Source organism: Tamandua tetradactyla, chromosome 10 (genome assembly GCF_023851605.1).
Source record: "Tamandua tetradactyla isolate mTamTet1 chromosome 10, mTamTet1.pri, whole genome shotgun sequence".
Taxonomy (NCBI): Eukaryota; Metazoa; Chordata; class Mammalia; order Pilosa; family Myrmecophagidae; genus Tamandua; species Tamandua tetradactyla.
In genome coordinates, this window is record NC_135336.1 from 25,183,218 (window position 1) to 25,203,674 (window position 20,457).

The window sequence follows — 20,457 nt, forward strand, 5'->3', positions numbered from 1 at the left end:
TTCAAGGAGGTAAGAAAAATACTCTATCTTTTGATGGAAAAAGTTGCAAAGTCACATCACAAAGGGGAATGCATATAAGCATGAAAAGAAATTGTGGACATTTTTGCAAGATATAATGGAGTTTTTTGTTTGATTTGTTTTTAGTTCCAATGTTTAAAAATTGGGAACTTCATATAAAAGTCTTGTCTTGAAAAATCACCTAGCCTACTTTACTCATTTTCATTTTTTGCTTGGTCTATTGTATTTGAGTTTGTGATGATAAAGCCTAGTTTTCAGGATTGTTTTTGTGAAATTAAATGAGGTAATATCTGCAGGAAAGTCTGGCACCCAGAGGCACTTGATATATGTTTTCTTCCTTTCAGAATACCACTGACCAAGAAATTAATACTTGATCACAACTAAGGAGTGCAGGCAAGAAGGGGGACAAGGACAGTCATGAAAAAGGTGACTAGAAAGTAATCTGTTGGCCTGTATTTAGTTAGAATGGTAAGGGCATTAGGAAACAAGATTCTTAAAGAAGTGATAAGGGCATTGAATATAGTTTAAGAAATTAAGAGAAACAATAGTTATCATCTAAAAGTTTAATTTTTTAATTCAATTTGCTTTAAGTGATCAGTTTACCCAAGCCCTGAGCTCATCCCTGGAAAGGTCCTGTAAAGAGCTGCCTAGTCCTGGCCCCTGTCTTCAGGTAGCACTCTGCCCTGTTCCTTTCCAGTTTGAATTAAGGCTGAATGGAGCCTCCTCTACCTCCCACATCAAGTACTGACTACTAAATTTCCTTTCGCAGATAGCTTTAAATTCCCTGCTTTTGGTTATATGCCCCCATCTTATAACTGGAACTAATAACTTACCTCAAGTGAAGAAGAACCAAGACACCTTTCCAGTCTGTGTTTAATCAAAACCAAAGGCAGTTGTGTAAACATTAGAAATAAGCTTACTGGACTTTCTCCCCACATTACTAGGCAGTTAGGCAACTCTTTTGGACCATTTGAGCGACCTTCCATCCCAGTGAGGCATATTCAAGTAGGAACAAGAACAGGCAGAGAGTAGTTTGAGGGAGAAACAGAAGATTTTTACCTCCAGATAAAAGACTACCTTCCTCTTTGGCCCTGAGTCTCCTAAAGTCATCAGCCTCCAGCTGTAGGAGAATGGCTGAATTGAAGGTAAGTAATATCTGGCAGGACCACTGTGGCTTCTGAGAACCCCAGCGTCTCAAAATTGAAAAGGATTTAAAGATACCCTTATCCAAACCCCTATTTTCAGAGGCTCCATCATAGTGTCTGTGGGGCTGAAGGACAAGGGAAAGGTGATAAAGGACAGAGATGAAGCTCTTATTGTCCTCTTTGTCCTTTGCTCATTTCAAATAATGTCTTAGGAGTTTGCAAACATCAAAAGGGCTCCACTCCACCGTGTGCATACACATTTCTCACTGTGTCTGTTTCCTACCCCTACTTCCTGACATCTTCCTGTAGCTGCAGCTCCCTGGGCTACTTTCAACCAGCCAATTTTATCTGTTTAATCTATTTAGTCATTAGGAGGCTCGGAATCAACACTTGGCCAGTAGAGTTCCTAGCACCCCGTCTAGAAAATAATTCCTTCTTTTAATTTAATGTGTTATTGGAAAGTTTGTGTGGGCTGTGTGCTATTAGGCTTCTGGGCAATTTGTGGATTAACTCAGTTTGTAATCCTCAAAATAAATCTTGGATGTAGGTGCTATTTCTATTTTAACCAGTAAGGAAAGTAACGTTCAGAGAGATCAAGTGACTGCCCTAAGGTCCCTTCTGGTAAATGATGCAGACTGGACTAGAATCTGGGATCTTCTGAATCCAAAGCCCAGGCTCTAAAGGAGACTTAGCAGCACCTATTAGACTGAGTGTCTTAAGGACAGAGAAAGGAAGTGTGTCTCCAGGACCTTAAAACAGTGCCTGGTGCCCAGCCAGGTTTGCATCAGTGCACAGTACATGCATATGGAACTGAATAGAACTGCTCAGAGCCTTAGCTCAAGTCAGGTGGGCCAGACCCTGGGTTTCTTCTCGAGTGCAGGGTTTGGGCACTTCACGAATGCACTTTTAGTAATGCTGAGTTTAAAAAATCATATATTTCCTTAATTAATGAAGAGCCTGAAAATACTCAATACTGGAATAAAGGAGTTTGTTTCTTTGCTTTAGAGAATGAGAATGAACTCTCATTCCTTCACCCATTCAGCAGTTATTATGTGCTAGGCACGTGATGCCACAGATTAATGTGCAACAGGACCTGACTCTGGATTAGGTGGGGTCAAGAGAAACTTCCTGAAGGAGGCTGTTCCTAAGCTGCCTCTTAAGAAAGATGTAGGAGTTGGCTAAGTGAAGAAAGATGGGGACCAGAGGAGACATATAGTGCAAAGACACAGTATATGCAAAAAATCCTGCATGTTCTGGCATCCAAGAGTATTTCTGTTAAATTTGATTTGCTGAGGTACAGCCATGAGGATATAGCCAGGAGGTGGTTGGGCATATCGATCTGGATCCCAGGGGAGTGGGTAAGATGAGGAGCACAGATATCAGTGATGGTAGTTGAAATCTTTCAAGACAAAGTGCATAGACATTTTGTTTCCTGGTGAAAATCATGTAGGGAAGTTCAGCAGGGATTGGACACATCTTTACCATTTATAAATAAATTATGTCTAAATCCTATCCTGCTGTAATTTTTAAACAGCTTATTATGCACAGCAGCAGCACACCAATGTAAATTGCATGCAGGTCTTTGTTCTCAATTTCAAAGGCATTCATTTCCCAGCCTGCTGTCTAATCTCCACAAGGAAAGGTTAGCTCTAGAGGTCAGGAATCCAAACACAGAAAGCCAGATTGCATCATATTCATTCTAATCAATAAGCGTTACATAATTTAGAAATATTTTGCAGCTTTAGTTTCTTCATTTTAATGGATATATCAACACAAAGCCTCAAGTGAAAGCACATTTACATAAAGGTAGCACCAACCAGGGGAAGAAAATTCAAGAGACAAAAATAATTAAATTTAAAACAGACTACTCAAGGTTCTTGCGTAAGTTGTTTCATTTCTCCAAGCTTTGGTTTCCTCAATCCTAAAATGAAAAGTTGGCTTAGTATGCAGACTTGGGAACTCCGCCCACCAAGGATTCTGACAGTTTAGGTCTGGGCTTGTATATTTGACAAGCTTGCAGGGTAATTCTAATGATTAGTCAGAGATGAGACCAACCGGTCCAGATAATATTAGTTTCCTATTGTTGTTAAAACAAATCGTCACAGATATATTGGCTTAAAACCACACAGATTTATTTTCTTAGAGTTCTGGAAGTCAGAAGTCCAAAATCAGCTTCAGTGGCTAAAGCCAAGGTGAAGCAGGGCTGCTTCCTTCTGGAGACTCTAGGGGAGAATCCGTTTACTTGATTTTCCTGCCTTTGGAGGGCATCTGCCTGATTTGACTCATGGCCCCTTCTTATATCTTTAAAGTGCATAAATCCAATCTCTACTTCCATCATCACATCACCTTTTTCTCTTCTGTAGTCAAATCTCCCTCCATCTTGCTCTCATAAGGACCCTTGTGATAGCATTTAGAGCCCATACAGACAATCCAAGATAATGTTCCCATCTCCAGATCCTTAACTTAATCATATTTGCAATGTTTCTTTTGCTATGTAAGGTAACATTCACTTGTTCCGTGCATTAGGGCATGGATATTTTGGGGGGCCATGGTTCAGCCTTCTACAATAACCTTTTTAAGATCTCCTAACAATCTGTGTTCTATGTTCCAAAGAAGGTCAACTAGAAATACTGGACACTCCACAGAAGAAAGGATAGCTGTAGTTCCATCTTCACCCTGACCTCTCTCTCTTCCCTTCATGCCCCATAAAAGGAAGTAAGGTATACCACCTGCACATCCCATCAGGGTGTGGCCTAGAATCAGAGTCAGGAGAAAGCACCTCTTAAAACTACTCTGACAAATTAACAATATCCTGAAGACAAGGTAAGCTGCCAAAGAACTGATGGTACTGAAGTTACATGGAGCACAGTAAATTGTTTATTCACTTAGAAAGCATGCATATAACTGTATCTTTGTCTTGGAAAGAAGGAAAATCATATTTTTATGTTGGGTCACATTATTCAGAAATCTGGTCTGAAGAAAACATGCAAACACATCTGCTTAACGCTAGACTTTTTTTTTCGTATATGGCATATTTTTACACAGTCGCTGAATGAACTGGAGTTGAATGTTCGGACTTTCACAACAGATAAAATCAAAGTTCAGAATCTGTCCTTGATCTCAAAACCTTGTGAAAACAGCTACAGAATACTGCTATTGCAATTCAGAAATCTTCAGCCGGGAGGGACATGGCATCTTGAAGCCCTAGTAAATTCATTTGTTAACTTTGCTCCCAGTAGATTAGGAAAACCAACTTATCTGATAGTGACTCAGCAGCTTCCACCCTCCTCTTCAGCCAATGCACTGCAGCTGAGATTGAGAAACAGATTCAGAACTCACACCTCTCTCTCAGTACTGGGTGGCTCCCTTCCAAACCAGCAGCTGTTCTTTCTACTTTCTTTTTTTATTTTTTAAAAGCACTGTCTGAATCAAATGCTTCAAAACCACATAAAACTCCCTTTTGACCTTGTTCCAAACACACTTACAACCCTGGACTCTGTTCTGAGGCCAGCAAGTTGCAGGGAATGGGAAGGTTAATGAGTAAATCCACTCAAGCTTCTCAGAGAGCTCAGCCATATGTCACCATGAACTAAACCTCCTTTCCTCTCTTGCAGAGAGAAACAATGCAGCAATTGAACAAAGTGAAGGCACTGTAATGCTTAGTCACAGACTAGTCTAAAATTCCATGCTACAGAATTGAATGTAATTTGGGGACATTACCATTTCTCAACAGCTCAAATTCAATCCTGTTGATGGTGATCATGAGATTCATTTTGAGAGAAGAAAATTGTATTCACTGGAGAGTCAGAATGCTGGATGGTCTCTGCATTTTCCCCAAAGAAATCATTCCAAACTGCATGCCACTGATGTTAACCAATCCACAAATAATATAACTCAGTGTTTTTTTGTGCTGATAGATTTTCCAGTATGTAGAAAATTGTCTGAAGGAGAAAATAATTTCACTTCCAATGCTTTCTAGGTCAAAACATTTCACATTTGATATTCCTTCCAAATATAGACAGCTGTTGGCCTGATCATCACTCACACAGCCAGACGTGTTACATCCAAATCATCGTTCTCCATACTGCCGAGAACTCTGGAGTGCCCACCCTCCACCCACTTCCACCCTTCTTGAATCTCATAAAAGATATGTTCAGATGGTGGCATTTCACCCACCCAGTGATGCGACACTCCCAGCATCCTGGGCTGTATTTCCATTTGAACAGGCGCTTAAGTCAACTGCATTGATTAGAAGCAACTATAGGAAGAAAATGGTCATGTTTTTTGGTGATAGTTACTTAAGTTAGAGAAAGGGGGGTTCTAACCCCCCTTACAGCAGCATATATACCCTCATATTAGATGGGCTTTAATCAATAATTGAATCAATAAATAGATATCTATTGGGTACCTTTTATGGGCCAGGCACAGGGAACATGGGGCAAACAAAACTGCCGAAGTCCCAGGCATCAGAGAAGCTAGTGGATAAGAACTCACTGGTGTGTGAAGTGTTACGAGGGCAATTTCAGGAGCTCCCCTTGATTAACTTTGTTGATCAGTCCCCTTCCTTTTTTCCTCTGGGTATAGAGTGAAGTGATGGCACCCAAGCAGACTCCATTGTGTTAATAGAGGACAGTTTGCTTTAAGTCCACTCAAATCTTCAGACATCTGCATGTTCATATTTCCACACACATACAGATCTATATACAAGCCCTCACAGATGAGTTTGCAGCAAGTGTAATTGGAAGAGATTTCTCTCAAGGGTTTTGCTGTCATGTTGAATTTACATTTCTCTTCCTAGTTGCTTGTTTCAGGGTATGCAAGGAGAATGAGCACCAAACTCAGGAGGCTCGAACATAGACCCAGCAAGTTCCTACCAATGTGGAATTGAGGTGATGACTGAGCCATATCGCCTCACCATCTCCCTACTGTAATCAGCATGAAAGATCCTGGTTTTCCAGAACAACCCCATAAATCCACCAAGAACAACTAATTATGGAGAAGTCTTTGCAGTAGCCAGCACTTTTCTCCCAATCACCTAACAGTCTTTAAATTCAAAGAGAGAATACTGTCTTTTCTAGGTGGTTCACATGCCAAGACAGAGGACAGAGATTATGTATGGAACATCATACACAAAAACATGTCCATGTAGAAATTCTTACCTTCATAGATTGCCAGTGTTGTGAAACATTCCTTAAACCCCCATTGATGGTGGCATTTTTGTCTTTGTCATATACAGTACATTTCGGGATTTGGGAATGAGTGTGCCTCGGAGGACCCTCGCTGCCCCGGTGCCCTGCCGAAAGGACAGGTATGAGTGAACGGAATGCTGGCTAAGAGAGCTCTGAATCATAGACCCACATGACTAGTTCTCAGGCCAAAGCACCTCCACCAGCCATGATTTTTTTAACCTGTGAACCATCTAAGAGTTTCACCACATTATTAAGACAATTGGGATACAGTATTACATGGTTTTGAAGAATGTTTCATGGTATGAGAAAAATACTTATGATACAGTTTCCTAAAGAAAAAAAAAAGGCTTGGTTTTATACCATAGAATCCCTATATTTGGGGAGATAAGAATGGAAGAAGAACACATGCAAGCATGTTAACATGAATATGTATTTTGCAGCTTTTCTACAATGAGTATGTACTACTTTTATAATTCGGGGGGAATATCACTTTAAAAGTTACTCCAAGAAGTATGTTTGGGTTGGGGATAGTCATATCTGATGGATGACCTCTGATATGGAGTCTCCCACTTCAAGCACTTCTGCTTGTGGGCCCCTCATTCCATGCCCCAAAAGCACCACATAGCGCTCCACACCTACAATGGCCCAGAGCATCCCTATCCAGGGTGGGATGTCCCAATGAGTTGCTTGGTGGGGAGGTGGGATGCTTTTCTCTTTGGTGTGGTATAATTTATTGCCTCCTTTGTTTTAGAATAATCCTCAGGTGTGCCCTTACAACCTGTATGCTGAGCAGCTCTCAGGATCAGCTTTTACTTGTCCACGGAGCACCAATAAGAGAAGGTACAAGGATAAGATTAATTGTGGCATGCAAACTGTGGGAGCTGTGACTAGGACTTAGTTTTCTCTCCTACAAACAGACTATAACCTCCCAGGGTTGCCCAAGGTCCTTGGTTCTCACATGCTCTGTTCTAGGGTCATAGTCAGGTGAGGATGGAAAAGTGAGTGAGAGATCCCTGTGTGTGCCTCATCCTTAGCTAGAATCAAGTGACTGGTGAAAGAAAGCTGAATAAGCTACCCAGGGCCTGAAAAACAGGCATGTCCAATTCCATTTACAAATTCCCTTCTGTATTCAGGAGAAAATGTTCCTAATAGTTTGCTCTAAGGCGCAATTCTAAGGATTATGCAGTTGAATTTTGGGGTTTTGTTTACTTGGTTCTTTACTAATGATCAAGTCAAAATCATAGAAGATTCAAAGCAACATCTTTCCCAGCTGACTAGAAACAAGCTGTTCTTTGCATGAAAGTACCAGATAATCCAAGACTGAGTAGTTGAAAGGTCATATACTATGGCCCCTTGTGGTTTGAATTAATAAGGTGTTTACTCTTTGGAATATGCCTTTGCTGGAAAGCCAGCACAGTCATTAGTACAGAATGTCATGTTCCTTGTTTGCTGTGATTCTGCAAGCCAGGTCAATGAACTTGCTCCCTTGATTGGCTCCTATGAGGCAGGCTGGATGCAGTGATATAGTGTGGCTTTGGGCTGCAGTAGGTGTTGTGATTTAGACAAGTTAATTCTAACTGTAGGAATTTCAGCTTAGGCCATCTGTGAAAAGGGATGCTGCCAATGAGATTTGGGGAGGAGGGCAGGTAGGCTTGCCCTGCTTTGTAGGAGGATTAGATTTATCTCTACAGCATCCTCCTGTAAAGGAAATGAGGTAGAAAGTATAATAGCACTGCAGATCGCACAATTGACAAATATTATTTCCCTTAGTGGTTAATTGAGCACCCTCTGGAATCAGGTCCCTTCACTTCAAATCCAGGCTCCTTCTCCAATTGTGTGACCTTGGGCAAGTCATCTACCCTAAGCCTCTGGTTCTTTATTTGTAAAATAGAGATGATGATACTACCTACTTTATAGCTCTGGCGAGGATTAAAGGAAAGAACATATGTAAATTGCTTAGCATAATGTCTGGCACCTGGTGAGTATTCAATTGATATTAGTTATTATTATTATCATCATCATTATTGCCACCATAGCTAATGTTCTGCCTCAATGCCAGGCTATTCCTAGGAGGCTGTCAGAGAAATGAGTGTGAGGTATGCCAGGTGCTATATCTGTCATGGTCAATATTGCTTCTCTCTCAATACGCATGGGTGTGGAGGAAGAGAAGAAGAGATAGAGAAAGTTTCCCATACACGTAAAAACTCAGGTTAATTGTATTGCTGTTATTCATTGCTTGCTTTGCAAGTTAAGTCCAAATAGGCAATTTAAGGTAGGCATTCAGATAACTCCTGTCCTAAATTCTAATTTATGACAACCTGGCTCCATGACTATGTTCTTGACTTTATGACCCATCCACTGATAGGAGCTCTGGATTCTGGGTTCTGCTGCCTGCCCCCGTTATTCAGCAATATCTTCAGCCAGCAGGAGCAGAGCTCTGTTCCAGGAGGCTGAAAAGGAGCTGTTGGCATTTCATTAAGAAGCTGGCACTGTTCCCTGAATCAGAATTAAATCTCTGTCCAGGGCAATGTAATGCTGCCTAGGGAGTTTTATAAACTCAGCTAAAAAAACAAGGGACACTAGGCATGGCTCACCCATCTGTTTAGAACTCTCCAAAGGTATCCACAAGAATTTTGTACAAATGCTAAAAATCCCCAGTGGGGAGGTGGAAACAGCCCCATCCATAGGTAGCTTAGCCTGAAATTCTTGCTGTTTGTTACTGCTCACTTAAGCCACAGAGGCCAAGGCCACCACAAAGCTGCCTCCTATCACGGGCTAGTTTTTATAAGATTAGGTAACTGATCCCTTGAGTACTGAGTTGGTGAGAATCAGGATAGAGAAGGTGGAAAATCTTAACTGTGTCCAAAATAACGATTATTAGGGGAAGACAGACAATTCAACGAGTGTCTAGTAAGTGAGCACCTACCAAGTGTAGGCATTTTAGGTGTATAAACTCCTTGAGTTCTTACAACAGTCCTAGGAGATAAAGATGAGGAGTATAGGGATCAAGAAGTTCAGTAACTTGTCTAACATCCCACACTGATTCTAAGATACGCACACACACACATGCCCACGCTCCTAACTCCATATACTACTGGAAGTAGAAGAGTCTTAGTTTATTTATTCTTGGCCTGAAGTCCAAGGTCTGAGTTTACATCATTGAGCACTGGAAGAATCAAATGGAGACTGAGCAAATTCCATCCTTTTTATCCCCCTGATGGCTCAGTGCTGGCCCAGGCCAGCTCTACCTCCTGAGGTAGACTATCTTTGGGGTTAAATGGCTAAAGCCTACTGAAGCAGGTCTGGTCTTCCATTGTTAAAACTGGGTGCCTCTTCCTTCTGGACCTTTTTACAGTAACAGCCTCTGGAAGGATTTGGGTCCCACTTAGTGAGTTTCGGAGTCCCTCTGGACTCTGGAGGGTTCTCCCTCTGATGTCATGCAGATTTCCTCAATCAGAATCTTGTTCCTTCAGTTCTTTCCTTCCTGAAGCCCAGACCAGGGTCCTGGCTGGGAGGCATTTAACTCAGGCCTTGACAAATACAAACAGTAAAACTTAAAAACAACAACAACAAAAAAACAAGACAAAGTCATTAAGTGTACTATAAGAAAACATAGGGGCACGCTCTGATAAATTTGGAGTACAGAAGTATTAATTTCCTAATCCTCTTAAAAATTAACAACAAAAAGAAAAGGACTTGTACAATTCATAGAAAAACTAAAAAGGACCAATAAACAAATGAAAAGATTCTCAACCTAACTCATACTAAAGGAAATACAAATAAAAATGAGATGTTTTTCACCTATAAGACTGTAAGACTGAAATGAATAATACAATATTTGTGAAGGTATGTTAGTCCAGGCACTCTCACGCATTGTTGGTAGGAAAATAAATTAGTAGAACGATTTGTTAATTTTGCTTATATATGCATTTGAGATATCTGGGATAAAAATGTTATGCCCTGATGCTTTTGAAGCATGACCTGAAGAAATTGAAGGAGTCCATTTGGGACCTTTTAAATTACTTGAATGATTTTTCTCCCATTGATATGTATTACTTTTATAATTTAAAAAAGAAAATTAATTTAAATTTCAAAAACAACAAAGACGCCATCCAGAATTCTCTTAGTCTGTGTGGAATTTCTTGTTCTCACCTTCTAAGGCAAAAATTGGTATCCTATGACATATAAACTAATGCTTTTCCGTGGTTTTTCCTGCACGGATATCCCTCAAGATTCTTCCTCTTTCTTTATGTTGTCATTGGGAAAAAAAAAATTCAATTTTTGCCAGCAGAAGAATAAGCAAGAGCCAGCGCCTCAGTTTGAAGAGGAATGGATGGAGTGGGAAGGTGGGAAGAGGGTCAGGCCACGGACAACGATGGCTATTGAGAAGTGATGCTTGTGTCAGCGCTTCTCACGTTAGAGTCCTCAGCTAGTTGTGGATTTGATAACCTCATGGTATCACTCATAACGTTACCCGAAAGCTTATGTGTTCTTGTTTCTCCCCCCACCCCCCAGCTGGCTGTATAGGATCCTACCTTCAGTTTCTCACAAGCCCTTTGAATCCATTGAGCAAGGCTATGTCACTCACAACTGGGATGAAGTTGATCCTGTTCCTAACCAGGTAATCTGGTCCTGTGAATTGGAGCATACTATATAGTCAAAGGCTTGAATATAAATATGTAAATCAGGCCTGGTCGTAAAGAAATTAGACAGGGTTTTTTTGGTTTTTTGTTTTTTTGCATAGGCAGGCCTCAGGAATCGAACTCTGCCTGCTGAGCCACCATGGCCCACCTAGAAAAGTTTTTAAAAAGCTAAATTGTGTCTGTCCTTTTGCTCAGATTTGTGTAGGAATATTTGTATTGGTGACTTTGTGTGTGTGTAAGATTATACAAGCTTGTGTGTATACGTGAGCTTAATGGTATATAGGAAGGCAAAGGAGTGGTTCAGATTCTGTAGAAGTTCCCAGGTGACTTGAGATACTGGAAATTACATAGGCTAGTGAAAATATCTGTTTATCCACATCTGACACACCAGGAAAGAAGCTCCTAGTATAGAATGTGAGAATTGTGTCTGAGCTGGCTTCTGTAAGTCTATGGTGACAGATTGCTGTCCCATTCTCTTCAGACCTAGGAACTTCCATTCTTTGCCTAGGAGTTTTCTCTTCTTGGTCTATTGATGAGTGGGTTTTTCCTTTAGGCAGTGTTCTAGTTTGCTAGCTGCCAGAATGCAGTATACCAGAAACAGAATGGCTTTTCAAAAAGGAGAATTTATTAAATGGCAAGTTGACAGTTCTAATCCCTTGAAAACGTCCCAATTAAAGCAAGTCTATAAAAATGTCCAAACTAAGGCACCAAGAAGTTACCTTCACTCAGGAAAGGCTGATGAAGTTCAGGGTTTCTCTCTCAACTAGAAACGCACATGGTGAACATAGCAAAATCTGCTGGCTTTCTCTCCAGGCTTCTTATTTCATGAAGCTCCCCGGGAGGGTGTTTTCCTTCTTTATCTGTGTTGGCTCTCGTGGTTCTTGTGGCTCTGCTGCTCTCTCGCCTTTTCCAAAATGTTTCCTCTTTAAAGGATTCCAGTAAACTAATCAAGACCCACCTGGAATGGGTGGATTCACATCTTCCTCTAATCAAAGGTTAATACCCACAGTTGGGCATGTCACATCTCCATGGAGATAGCCTAATCAATTTTCCAACCTACAGTACTGAATAGGGATTAAAAGAAATGGCTGCCCCCACAAGATTGATCAGGATTAAAATATGGCTTTTTTTAGGGTACATAATCCTTTCAAACTGGCACAGGTAGCAATATCAGTTCTATGCTCTGCTTAGAAATAATAGCCAAATATTATCATGTACTGATCCCTTTTTTTTTTTCCCTTCTGGGAACTCTGGTATTTTGCCTATGTCCCTGAGCTTAGTGTCATGTGTCACTGATAACAGGTATATGGTACAGGAAGAAAAATAGACCTGTGTTTGTATCCCTGCCCCTCTATTTATAAGCTGTGTCCTTGAGCCAGGGGTTTCAACTGTGAAATGGGATGTAAAAACATAGGCCTTGCAGTGCTCTTGTGAAGATTTTATGGGAGATTAGATCTGGACATGCTTAGCACCTAGTAGGCAAGAATAATGAATCTGTGATAACCATTTTAATATATTCTCTTAATGATAGTGGTAGTACAGATAAATTTCAGAATTCCTATTTGGGTGAATTTGCTTTTCATTTTATTTTATTTTGTACTCTGAGCTCCCATCTTTCTAAATGGGGGGAACAAAAAGCAACCTCTATCTTCCCTAAGGGCCTCTGGTCTTAAACACTGCCAATGGAGGGGTGGGTGTTGAGCCTTGCTTATTGATCTTCCCTCACTGGGTAGTGCTGAAATATCCATTGTTCTGCTGCTCTCATGCCAGGTTTGGGGCATGGAATCATCCGCCAGACCACTTCTGGTCCTTCTGCCTGGATAGGCCACACAGCCACCAATCACTGGGATTTTCCAGGTCACAAGATTCAAGTCCACTCCATATTCATAAATTGATCAGTGTCTGCCCCCCCCTCGCTTCTCCCTATAGTCCAAGGAAATCTGCTCCCCTTCGTTTACCAAGGCATTTTGTCTATACCTGCAAATCCCTTTCCCTAAAGGCTTTGACTGTTTTTACAGAACAAAAGCCATAATAATTCATAGTCATCTTCAGTTTCCTGCCCGACTTCGTATCTCCCTAATCATAGAAATATCAAGAATTAAGTACCCACTTAAATGCTATATATAGACCCTTCCCCTCCCCATAGAGGCAAAAAGAGAGGCACTCAGGTGAAAAAAATGACAGTTTAATCTTAAACTGTTATCCACTTACCAACCATTTTGAAACAGAGATGTTTTGCCTAAATAACTGATCCTTAGACTTATGTCAAGCTGAGGATGTGAAGCAAGCATCCTTCCTTTCAACATTGGCATATGCATTACCTTTGAGAATATCAGGAAAAGAGAGCCCCAGCTCTAACCCTCAACTCTACAGACACAATCACCTGCCAGGTCATGGGTCAAGACTAGAGAAACACGAGGTCACAAGCTGGATTTCAGCACCGCCCCCTCCCCCTGTCCCCACAACCAACGTAGTGACTCCAGCTTCACCTCATCTTTGAATCTTACCTAGGCTTCAAACCTCATCCCACGTTTTTACCACCTTCTCTCTGAAAACTGGGGTTAGGAATGAAGAATGGGTGGGAATGAGTAGGCAACTTCTGACAGACCATCCACATTTAACCATTCCTCACTCATCTCATGAAAAGCCATTAATCACTCTAGCCAAAGTCTTTTCTTATCCTCTGAGAATCTGATTGACTCCTACATGGGTTACATCTCAAATTCCCTAATTCCTCTCTTAAAGTTACAATGGCCATGCTTATTTGTTTTTGATTAATAAATATATCTGCCTAACAATAGGACTCCATCTTCCACTAGAAAATATAAAAGATGGATATCTGTTCTTTTTTGTAGAATTCCTGGTCAGGCTAAATGCCAGTTAGGCATTTGTGGCATACTAGGTTCAGGAAGTGGAGAATATGTATATACCACAATTAACGTCCTATTTCTTTTTTTCAGGTGGCACAGGTAGTCCTCAATTAAAGTTCTGGCAGTTCTCCTAAGTGGAGCCAAGGTTTATATTGTACAAAGGAAGAGGGTTGTTGTAAACTCAGCAAGTAAAATGAAAATTAAATACGAACACTATTATCTCTGAAAATCGCTTAAGTCACCCATAAAGCATATTACACATGGTTTTGTGTGCCACCCTGTTTGGTAATCCTTATGTACATTAAATTTGAGAACTACTGAGCCAGATTAAAAGATCGATTACAAGAAAAGTCCACAGGCAGATATTTGGAAATTCAACTTATGTGGCCTTTAAGATAACTATCAAATCACCAGTGGCAAATGGGATGGGGTGGAGGATTCCAGTGACCCTCCTGCTCACAGCATTGACACCAGTAAGCTAAGCCTCAATAAACTTAATACTTCTTCATAGATATATTTGTGGTTGTCTGCGTTACAGTGGACCATACTTGGTTTATATAAGCGAAGGTTTAGGTTCTAAACCAACCTTTAAGGAAAACCAGAGTGTGTGTGAATCCACTGTATGTACCCCGTAATATACTTTTATTATATATTATTATTTCTATAACTACTACTGCTATATTTTATATAACATGAATATGCATCTGGATATGGGACACGGAATACAGATGGCATACCTTTGGAATTAACCCCATTCTGATAGATCTTTTCTGCTTTTGTCTTATTAAAAATTAATATAGACTTATAAAAACTCAAATGACATAGAAATTAATGTAGAAGATAAGAGTCTTACATCATAGGAAAGGTCACATATGTCATTTATGCATTAATTCATTATTTCAAAAATAGTTATAATTAATTTGACAAGGCAATACCATTCTTAAAAGCCTGAGTTAATACAGATGCATCAAAATAGCTGCATCAAAAGTGCCTGCTTTCTTCCTACTAGGTCCTTGATGCAGATCTTTCCTCCCCACTTCCCCAGGATTACCATTCTAACCTTGCTTTGCATTTCCCCTTGGACTCTTTATATTTTTCCTATTTCGAATTCCTGAATTTCTACATGAAAGCCACCAAATTGACTTCTTCCCCAATACTTCCCCTGCTCATTGCACGCACACATTGGACTATGTGTGGCTCAGCACTTGGATAGTGTCTCTGTGAATGTCATCTCCATCGAGGTCGTGGTTTTACCATTTTCCTGCTCTGTGACCTGCCTCATGCACCACCGTGATCCGCTTGTCTTGATATACATGCCCAGGCTGCTCTTGAGAAATCTATCCTTTTTTTATTTGCACATTCTTGACAAGTTAATATCTCTTTCCAGTTTTATGCTTCATTAATTAACCATAGCAATCTGTATTCACCATTTACCACCTTCATAACCTATTCCATGTGTGTACTCCAGATCCACCAAGGAAGTTAGAGGAAATTATATTTAGGTTCCTAACAAACTGAAGTCTATGTGGTAGGTATGTCTTCACCTGTCACAGAACAAACACAGTATCTTCATCAGCTTCACCAACTACCCACATTAATCATCTTTGGGAAGTTGAAGATTGAGAATTGCCTACTGTTTCCTCCATTCGTCCATCTTCCATACTATTTCCAGCCTTCAGGCCCCAAAAGACTATAAGGGTTATGCTATCATCACCATCATCCTCGATACCCTTCCAGAAAGACTGGGGACTATTCTCCCACAAAATCATTTTCTATGTTGTGTATTTAATCAATCCCCAAGAATTGATGTAAATTATCTTTAAATAGACCAAGATCTGTCCATTATTATATCACCTAAGAAGTATACCTAGTTTTGTTCATTATATATCTTCTTCTAACTTCTGAAATCCCAGAATTTAAAATGAACAAATCTGCATCCAATGTAATCATGATTCTATGGGACCCAATTAGAATTTCTGAATCAGCATTCCTCTTTAGAGACCAGAGTTCTTTAAAATTTATTACTTTTATTACAACACTCCTAACCTCTTGATTGTTGGAAAGTCAGACTCTTGACCCAGTTAGGACTCTGCTGAGGAAATTATCTCTTAGCTCTGGACCAGTACAATTTGAACCAAGTGAGAAACACCTCAAGGTTAATTAAAAAACATATCATAAAATTCCTTCTGCCTTTAGGACATTCAAATCACAAAATGTTTCAAAACGATGCACACTTACAAGGTACTTGCTGTTTAATCTGTCAAACTGTTCAGGTTTCGCTATTCTAAAAACCAAAAGAAAAAAAGAGCCTTGGGTTTTTCTACCTCTAAGCTTTTGCCCAAGTCTCACATATTCACAGCCAAACTTCTTGGAAAATAATCTAAACCCAATTAATCAACCCCATTCGCTCCTTAACTAGTTTCCATCCTGCCTGCTCAGATCATTCTGATGAACATACTTATATCTCCTTTAAACAACAATTACGTTCTTTCCAAAATTTACTGCATGTTTTTCTTCAAAACTTGCATAAAAGTGTCAATGTCCAAAATCCCACCAATGCAGAGTTAACTGTTCCTAATGTTTTGGTTTCTTTCTTTCTATCCTGAGCCCATGCAGCCAACAACCAAAAGTAACTGAAAACAACTCAGATCTTTACTTGCTTCTATTAAAAATACTAAAGCACTTCCAATATATGACCCACAACAACAATTTTTTAAATTTTGCCCTTTTTTTATCCAGACTCCAGCCCTCTCATACCTCCAACCTCATATCCCACTCCCCCAAAGCTTCCAATGGTTTGCCACCAGTGGTTCATGTCTTGCCTCTTCTTTCTGCCTCTAGAAAATAACACTTGCAGGTTAGCTTCCACATCCCCTTTTCCCAGGAGACACACAAATACACAATTTGATCTACATATGCCTTAAATTCAAGGGACTGGGAGTGGTAAGGATGGACAAACTAGAATTTTCCTTAAGGAGCAGGAAAGGAAGGGGTAAGAGGCTGTGAATACTCATATTGTTTTCTTATTAAAAAATCAGCTACAAATATATTCACTGTAATTGAGCTCATGCTGTAATATGGTTTGTAATTCTACTATTTTTTATTTAAACTTCATATTATATACTTTTTCTGTGTTTTAAATTCTTTCATGTACATAATTTTTAATGGCTTCATACTAACCTAATGTATGATTATAAAACAAGTCCTCTACTGCTGGACTCTATTTAGGTTGTTCCCATTTTTACTATCCTAAATCATTCATAACTAAATACAATCCTTTGATCACCAATATCCCAAAGTATGTAACAGTTGACCTCCTCTCTTTTCTTCCTGAATCCCTGTCCTCTCTTGGTTTCTTTGATTTTTCACAATTACCAAACCAGCAAAACAGGCATTCTCCAAGGTCCTGAACTGGACTCTGAATTCCCCATCTCCCTTGAGGGGAAGGGGTGTGGGGGAGGAGTACTTCAGGTTTATTTCTCCTTTCCTCCCCTTCTTTGTTCCCTTTCTTATCCTCTTTTTCCTTTCCCCTTCTTACTGCTCCCACCCTTCTCTTCCCATTCCTCTGCTTCCTCCCCCTTTCCCTCCAAATATCGGTCAGTGATTCCCACCTTTGCTGGATTCTCTCTGCCTTAGAGATGAAACGTTAGTTGCCTTGGATAGGAAATACCCAGTTCTTGGATGAAGTAAGAGGAGGAACTCCTTGAGCAACAGGCAATTTGTCCAGCTTACGTTGCTTCCCGCTTATTCCCTTTCTCTGCAACACTCTCCCCTCCGACACACACATATACACACCACACCTGGCATATCTAATTTCATCCAACATAGCTCCAGACCGAAGCTTGGTTTAACCTGGTAGTCCACATTACAAGAATGCACTACCTCCCTCCTGATGTTGAGAAGCCATTCTGGGGCTTCCTTCATCGTGGAAACCTCATTTATACTCTCACCTACTTCATCTTCCTCTTATCACCTTTCCCATCTCCAAGATTTTACTTTTCTTTCATTCAACAAATATTTTTCACTCCTGTGACTTTAGCTATCACCTTTCTGCAATATGTTTCACAAATCTCTACCCCAACTTCAAAATCCATATTGGATTTAGCCATGTGTGTGCCCTAAATCCAAGAGGTTCTACACTGAAGTCATCATTTCCCAATGAAACTATCTTTTCCCTCTGACATTTCTAGTTCTACTATTGACACAACCATTCTTTCACCCACCAGTTTTGAATCTTCAGAGTCATCTCTGAGACCTTTCTGTCCTTCTCCCTTGATTTTGAATTACATGCCAAGCCCTTAGGTCACTAACTCCCAAATTTTTAGTGTGCATAGGAGTTACCAGGAGGACTTGCTGAAAGTCCTACTTAGATTCCACAACCCTGCCCCAAAAGTTTCTAATTCAGTAGGTTAGGTGGTGTCCAGGAATCTCTCCAGATGATTCCCATGAAAGTTGTCTCTAGGCCAAACTTTAAGAAATATTACTGTAGAATTTGTGTCCAAGGTGTCTCTGGTATCTGTTCTCTCTACTTTTTCCCATGTTCTTTACCCACAAGCCAAACTGGAAGCTTCACCATCCTGAACAATATCTTACATTCTCCTGCCTTAGTACTTTATGATCTTTTACATACCTGGAATTTTCTCTTCTTCTTTACAAATATCCATCCACCCCAAACCCACCCATAATTCAAATTCATTTTAAATACTTTGAATTTAATGTAATTTCTTATGGTATTTGAGAGCAAGTTCTATGTCACTGTCATCTTCATATGACCTGCAGTGACCATGCCTTCCTAAAAAGGATAGAATCCCAGTATTTGTTGAGTTGACTTTCTGATAGTTCAGATCTCAGTATCCTATAAATAACTAGTTGGCCTTTTTCTAAATACATTCTATGGTGTTTGTTAACATTGAAATGCACATTGCCTTATTCCTCCCTTTGGGCAATTTGCTAACTCTTCTTGGTATGTCTCCATCAATTTATATTTCGCTCTCTGTAGAGATGTCAATCCTGATTATTTCATTGTGCATGTCTCTTATTTTCCATGTATAAAAATTCTAAATAGAGGCTGTGCCAGGACTTATTCCTAGGAGAATATCCCTGTTTACATTTCTCTTCCAAAGTCATTTCCATTTGTCCATTTCTTTGTTTCCCTATCAGAGAATGTCCACACTTCCAGAGTCTTCTGTAATGGGTACCCTGAGGGCAGAGACTATGTTATGTTCACCCTCAGCACCTGGAATAAAACCTGATTCATGGAGCAGTTCACTAAATGTTGTTGAATGAATAAATTTAAGGGGAGTAGAGAAGTATGCTGACCATAAGGGACCTTGGCAAGATTAGGATCCCAGAAGTCATATTGGGCCAGACAACTTGGCATTGAAGGTGCAGTAAATAAGAGTCAGATTGGAAGGGCAAGTGCAAGATCATTAAAATGAAGTAAAACGGGGGCTCAGGAGCCAAGAAGATCAGGAATAATTTGGGAAACAGATCAAGACAGGCTAAGATCAAAGGACTCAGTGTGTAGGTTAATAAGCAAGGGCTAAAAGAGTGTTGACATCGTTTCTTCAGAGGGAAAATTTAACTGCTCTAAAGCATTAGTTGTCTCATTTCTAAAACATAGAATACAACAATAATATAATAATAATCAAACTGTTCTTGTGAGGATTGATGTCATCCAACAAAAATTAAGAGTGACTACCATGTGCCAGGCCCTATGCTAGGTGCTGGCTAATGAATATAAAGCCCTAAGCAAAAAGCAGAGCACTCAGTGTTCAATAAATATAAGCAAGCAGAGTTTAAGGCATACAGTTTAAGGTATACATGGCATACAGCTTTCCATCCATGACAAAATGTCACCTCAGTCCCATAATGTTCATCTTTATTGTAGCTTCATGAAAAACTTGTGAAAGTCTAAATAAATGACAATGGCTTGGATCTTTCTTATCTCTGCTCTTGCCTAGTATCTCAAAGTACCCCAGGGGGTAACTCAAAGCCTGATAGCACTCCACATAAATCCTGTTGCCTATTTCCTCAAATTGCTAGATTTGCTGACCAATTCAGTGAAAATTATTTTTTATTTTATTTATCCCCATCATCCCTAGTTTGGAGTAAAACTAACCACTATGGATAACCTGGGGCCTCTCCTAGCCATAGCGGCTGCTAACAATTGCTTATACATTGTGATAAGTATTTCATGTACAAATTACTTCAAAAATCTTTGATATCTGGTATCTATTTCTAATGATATGTCTACCTCTAACCAGCCAAAGTTGTTGAGACCATCCAATTCCTCTAACCTAGAGAGTCAATTTTGGAGGAAATTTCAATAAATCAAAGAATTTCAGTGTTGAAAAAAAAGAGTATTCGGTTCATGCAGTCCATCTGACTATTTTCTCCATGGAAATACTGGGGTCAATTCTGTTTCCTTTCATCGCTGAGTATCCCTTTTGCATCTTAGTCATTAAATTTTGCTACCTATTCTCTGCCTTCCTCCTTTGATAACTTTAAAGACTTCAATTCCCTTGAAAATGCTTTCAAGTAATTTTTTATCATTTCATTTTTAGTAAGTAAAGGTTTATTTTCCAATAGA

The 20,457-nt window shown here is 39.9% G+C and overlaps 1 protein-coding gene across 1 annotated transcript in view; it reads left to right on the top strand.

Moving 5' to 3' along the window:
- The first annotated feature begins 963 nt into the window (after positions 1 to 963).
- The window catches only part of HGD (homogentisate 1,2-dioxygenase), a 43,338-nt gene continuing 23,844 nt past the window's right edge, over positions 964 to 20,457 (top strand). The window contains exons 1-4 of the mRNA XM_077118206.1: positions 964 to 1,163; positions 6,400 to 6,471; positions 7,104 to 7,192; positions 10,868 to 10,973. Coding sequence (XP_076974321.1) covers positions 1,149 to 1,163; positions 6,400 to 6,471; positions 7,104 to 7,192; positions 10,868 to 10,973 — 282 coding nt within the window. The 5' untranslated portion in view covers positions 964 to 1,148. The remainder of the gene's footprint in view (positions 1,164 to 6,399; positions 6,472 to 7,103; positions 7,193 to 10,867; positions 10,974 to 20,457) is intronic.